This window comes from Macrobrachium nipponense, chromosome 13, assembly GCF_015104395.2.
Source record: "Macrobrachium nipponense isolate FS-2020 chromosome 13, ASM1510439v2, whole genome shotgun sequence".
Classification (NCBI taxonomy): domain Eukaryota; kingdom Metazoa; phylum Arthropoda; class Malacostraca; order Decapoda; family Palaemonidae; genus Macrobrachium; species Macrobrachium nipponense.
Window position 1 is genome coordinate 97021041 of NC_087206.1, and position 6360 is coordinate 97027400.

Sequence of the window (6360 nt, forward strand, 5' to 3'; positions counted from 1 at the left end):
TACACTGTTTATTTAACTAAATAAATATTACCAACATTAATCTACAGCTCAGTGCTCTCTAGTCAGTCATGCCTTCTTACTTTTAGCATCACGCTCATGATAATTCTTTTTCCACCAATTTCATGTCCTTTTACAGAATAAGTACACACATTACCCCATTCCAATTTGTCTTTCACATACTCTTGCACCGAGACTCTTTCCAATTTGTTACTGGGATTTTATGTTCCGGTTTCAAATCTTTAACTAATCTTTAATATGTGTATGTATATAAATAAATATACTAAATACACACACACAGATATATATGTATATATATATATATATATATATATATATATATATATATATATATATATATACTACATTTATTTACATACAATATATATACATATATGTGCATGTGTGCGCGTAAATGGCTGTATGGTATGTATATATTCTGAGAAGGATGGTGTCTATAAGCTTCGGCATATCTGTGGTACCCCTAAATGGAATAACGGATAGTATTCGACGCCGAGAAATTAATTATTGTTGAAGAAACTATGGGAGAGGAGATTTGGTATTCTCTACTGTCCTCCCTTATAACATTATTCGCTTTACTATAGAGACCCGGATTACAAAGCAGCCTTCAGCATAGTAGGAATTTCAATTTATGTTTAGTCACAACTCTGAGAAGCTAATAATCCTAGAAGGGAAACTGTTGACACCATTAAGATTATCAAAATTTAATTATATTTTCCTCTCTAAGAGACTCCTGATAATCATACTAATACAGAATCAGTTAAGAAGAGGTCATATTTCCTATTTATTTAATGACAAAATCTAAAGTAACAAATCTTATTTAGACATATTTATAACCTCATTATTTTATAAAATTTTTATTTTAGTTTATATTTCATAAAATAAACCTTTTTATATGTAAAGTAAAAAGGGGACAAGTATTAATTAAGAATTTCAAACCTATATCACACCGCAAATTATGCGATTATCCTTATTTTCGTTGTTTCGTCATCAATGAGGTTTCTCTTCTTCCTTTCTTTATTCCCGTCGATGTCAAAAATAAACATTAAAAGTAAAGTATAAGATATATGCACCAAACACAAGTGATACACGATTCAACAAACACACCCAAACCTATATTTAAATACCGGAAAACTCCTACCCTTCCATGTTAGTCTCAGGTGAACGCTTCCACTAATAGCCTAATTTGCTCTCACTGCAAAATAGAAGCTCTCTCAAGAACTAATTCCGATAAGATTACGAATTCTATAACGTTCGTTGTATCAGAAATTAAAAATTGAATCCTCGTAAATGGTAAAACCTTAAAACTGCCAGAGAAATGTAACAGAAAACGATCTTCTATTTGGCAACTTACCTACAGCTCTGACCCCATCCTCTACCCGACTCCACTAGTCCTTCTTGAATTTTGCTTTGTTAAATTTTCGGCAAAATGTAAGATTTTTCAAGCACTTATTTTAATTACCAGCCAACACATTTTTTTCATGCGAATCATTGGCTACAGTGCAAGTATAAACTATTGTCAACAAATTGAAAGAGCGGATCATGATTATATCAAAATGAAAGTCCTATAATGTACCTCGAACTTCAGTGTGAGCAGATTTGGGAAATTAAGTTACTGAATTATAATAGGAAGCAATTTCCATCACCATCAGCGCCCATTAGTTTTATGAACCAAAGTAATATATTTTCCCCGTCACCAACTCTAACTTCACATTAAACTGTTTCACATTATGTTATCAGTGAAAGTAGGACAAAAGGAAGAACATGAAGTGGACATGGAATAAAAACATCTAAACTAAGCTGGAATCAAAATTAAAATAACTGACGAACAAACTGTTGATTTTACTTTCATAACGACAGAATGTAGGCCGATTTCACTGCCTGAAAATATTATGTTCACTTCTGCTAATCTGTGTATCAATTCATAATAATAGCCAAATGGTGTGAAATTACTTCCATAGTAGGCATGCCTGTTATGCTATTCAAAACTACACTGGGGTGCTTGAAATAACATGGACGTAAACGTGCATTAATGCAAGATAAATTGCTATTACATCAAAGAATACATTGAACTTACGTGCCAGGAAGCAAGTTGGTTTGAAAAGCGAAATAACTAAAATTTTCCTTTATATAATATCTAGAACTAAGAGCACGTTTTTATTGTTATCCAATTTTAAACAGCAGACATTTGAATTTTATAGCAAATATGTATATACTGGTTTTGATTCAACTGAGATATATTGCCGTTTTTCTCGTCAAGCTTTTAGAAGAAATATAAAATGACATTGGTATATTGATAACAAAATCAGGCAACCTAAAATATCACAAAATAATCTACATTATTATTATTTAGCCCTCCCCCCCCCCTCTCTCTCTCTTTCTCTCTCTCTCTCTCTTTCTGTTTTTGTTTAAGGAAGTATGCAAAAAAGGATGCTTTCTAAATTCTCAAATAATTAATTCCCTCATAATTTACAAAAATGCATATTTGCACGGGTGTGCGTAACTTTTATCTTCCATAGCTGATACAAATATATACATACACAAACACGCATATATATATGTATAAATACGTATACCTATACATACACCTATATATGTGTGTGTGCGCGTGAGCATATATATATATATATATATATATATATATATATATATATATATATATATATATATATATATATATATATATATGATATCATTCGAGCTACAAATGTCCTTTAATATCTAATTCGCTCTACCTCGGAATTGATATATTTTCATATATGTACCGAAGGGGAATTTTTAGTTGATAACAATTTCGTCCCCTCATGGGATCGAACCACCGTCCAACGGACAGGAACGAAATTAGGACCAACAGTGACGTCATCAATTCGGCTAACATTTTTAGCTCAAATGATTTATATGAATCACGGTGATGTGATATTTATTCATATAATATATATATATATATAATGTATATATATATATATATATATATATATATATATACATATATATATATACATATATGTCCTGGGCATGACATTAAACTGCACCCATGGGTAGGGGGAGCTCATTAGTCTTGATTGACAGTCCTCCTGAGAGAAGGAAACTCTGAGGTAAAACCAAATCCTTCAACGGTTAGGCAGGCGGAAGAGAGGACATTGATTTGAAATCCAACAGTTGCAATAGCGGAAGAAAGGTTGCAACTGTAAGGGGGGTGCAGTCATCACAATCATTTGTGCCACTGGACAACAACCATTGCAGTGAAGCTTGTGGGTCTCCTGTATGTGCAGCAGTGTATCCACGTTAAACAATCTCACGCACAGGCGCCTCTGGGAAGTACAACCAGTGGGGCATTTCAAGTCTGCCAGCGACCAGAAGAGATGGTGGGGGCAGGACTGTGATATCTGGAAGCTCTTAGTCTCAACTGGCACGTCAGCGGTGGATGCTTAGTTCAGTCGCTCAACTTTTGGATGAAGCAGGAGAGTTGTTCGGCAGTGGCATCCATGTCTGAGCAGCCCTTTCTAGGATCCACTCTGCTCACCCTGAATGGGGAAGGGGCTAGAAAAGGTGCCCTAAACATAGTCTGCTTCAAACCTGCCTGCCTGGAAAACCGCATCCAGGGGGCCACACCACTTTGCGGTCGAAGAACTATACAACTTAAATTTGGAACATGGAATGTACGAACACTACTAGATGAAAATGAAAACAGACCCGAACGCAGAACTGCCTTTGTTGCTAGGGAGCTCCATAGACTTAATTTAGAAATAGTGGCACTTTCTGAGACTCGTATCGCTGGTGAGGGACAACTGTGTGAAGGTGGTGGCTACACATTCTTCTGGAAGGGACAGGAACCTGGAACACCAAGACAGCATGGTGTAGGTTTTGCTGTAAAAAATTGCATGCTTTTCAGTTTAACAGAGTACCCAAGTGGCATAAATGAACGCCTAATGACACTCAGACTAAATCTTGAGGGAAATAAACATGCCACAGTGATCAGTGCTTATGCTCCAACCCTTCTTGCAGAGGATCAAACAAAAGAATTATTTTATGCTGCTTTAGACACAGCTCTCACAGCTATCCCAAATGAAGACAAAGTAATCTTTTTAGGTGACTTTAATGCCAGAGTAGGGCGAGACAGTGACATCTGGAGAGGTACAATTGGAAAAGAGGGTGTTGGCAAAATTAATGCAAATGGAACACTCCTACTCTTGAAGTGTGTAGAACATGATCTGGTAGTAACTAATACTCTTTTTAGGCAGAAAAATAAACTTAAAACCACCTGGCAACATCCAAGATCTAAACATTGGCATCTCTTAGATTACATTATAGTAAGATCCGAAGACTGCTGGACTGACCACCGCCTGGTATACTCTTGTATTAGGATGAAGATATTGACTAAAAAGAGAAACGCGCATGCACTAAAGCGACTGAAGTTCAATATTGATTCACTTAAGAACGACTCGAATAAACTTGAACTTCAGCGGTGTCTCGCTAATAAATTAGAACAGGAATATCCACCCAATATTGTTGATCACTGGAGTAGATATAAGGATTCCATAATCAGCGCATGTAAAGAATCTGTTGGTCTGAAGAAATACGAACATCAAGATTGGTTTGATCAGAATGATGCAACTATTCAAGATCTTATTCAAAAGGCCAGAAAATATCTGTTTGAACATCTGAATGACCCAAAGTCTGAAACAAAGAAGAAAATACACCACACGGCAAAAGCTCAGATACAAAATGCCACAAGGGAAATGAAAAATAAGTGGTTGACAGACAAAGCAAATGAGCTCCAATCCTTCTTTGACAGAAATGACATGAGAAGCCTTTTCAGTGGAATGAAAACTATATTTGGGCCAAGTTCCCAAGGGCTAGCACCCTTACGTAGTCAAGACGGCACTCGACTCCTTAAAAACAATAATGAAATCCTGTCTCGTTGGAAAGAACATTTTGAAGAACTACTTAATAGAGACCCTGTGATAGACGAGGATGTACTACAACAACTCCCTCATCTCCAACTGGATATGACACTTGCAGTGGTACCAACTCTAGAGGAAGTGGAGTTGGCTATCTTCTCTATGAAGAACAACAAAGCTGTGGGACCCGACAACATTCCTGCCGAAATATATAAATATGGAGGACCAACCTAACATCGTCAACTTCACCAACTAATTGAAAAAATCTGGATGCATGAGGAAATTCCAAATGACCTCATAGATGGAATTATCAACACAATGTATAAGAAAAAAGGGGACCGATCAGTTTGTGGAAATTACAGAGGAATTATCTTCCTGTCAGTAGCTGGAAAGGTCTTGGCAAGAATTCTTACAACAAGACTAACACCTCTAGCTGAGAAGATCCTACCCCAGTCTCAATGTGGTTTCAGACCTGCTCGTGGTACAATTGACATGGTTTTCTCGGCGAGGCAGTTGCAAGAAAAATGTCGAGAACAACAAAAACCCCTTTACATGGGATTCATTGACCTGACTAAAGCTTTTGACAGTGTCAAGCGTGAGCTGCTCTGGGATATACTATCTAGATATGGATGCCCACCAAAATTCATAAAGATCCTAAGGCTACTACATGATGATGTGGTGGCCACTGTAATGGCTAATCGTAGCCTTACTGAACCTTTCAAAGTTAAGTTAGGCATAAAACAGGGTTGTGTCGCTGCTCCTACCCTGTTTTCCATATTTATAACTGTTGTTTTGCACCTCATTCAAGATGAATTGCCTCCAGGTATCTCCATCAATTACAGAACAGACAGAGGAATATTCAATCTCAACCGGCTTAAGGCAAAAACTAAAGTCAATGTTACTGCTATTGTTGAGCTTCACTATGCAGATGCCAACGCTATCTGTGCTCAAACCGAAAATGATCTGCAAATTATACTGAATGCATTTGCAAATGCTTACTCTCGTCTTGGACTTTCCATCAACATCAGAAAAACCCAAGTATTATATCAGCCACCCCATACTGAAGCCATAAGAGTTGCACCTACTATAGAAATTAATGGAGAAGCTCTAGAAACTGTAGACCACTTCCCATACCTGGGCAGTCATCTATCTTCAAATGCCAATATAGATGATGAAGTTCAATATCATCTAAGATGTGCTAACTCAGCTTTTGGAAAACTACGCAAGAAAATTTTTTATGATCATGACTTGCGTGTTAACACCAAAATAAAGGTATATCAGGCAATAGTCTTACCTACCCTTCTTTATCGTTCCGAAACCTGGACAACTTACCGACACCATGTTGAAGCCCTTGAGAAATTCCATCAGCGGTCCTTGCGAAACATCTTGAGAATAACTTGGGAAGACTGCCGCACTAATGTAAGTGTTCTTGAAGAGGCTG

At 36.8% G+C, this 6360-nt stretch overlaps 1 protein-coding gene across 1 annotated transcript; it reads left to right on the plus strand.

The window, feature by feature from the left end:
• Positions 1 to 3503: 3503 nt before the first annotated feature.
• Positions 3504 to 5153, plus strand: LOC135225398 (uncharacterized). The gene has a single exon (XM_064264735.1). It carries the CDS (start codon positions 3504 to 3506, stop codon positions 5151 to 5153), a length of 1650 nt encoding a protein of 549 aa, XP_064120805.1.
• The last annotated feature ends 1207 nt before the right edge of the window (positions 5154 to 6360 follow it).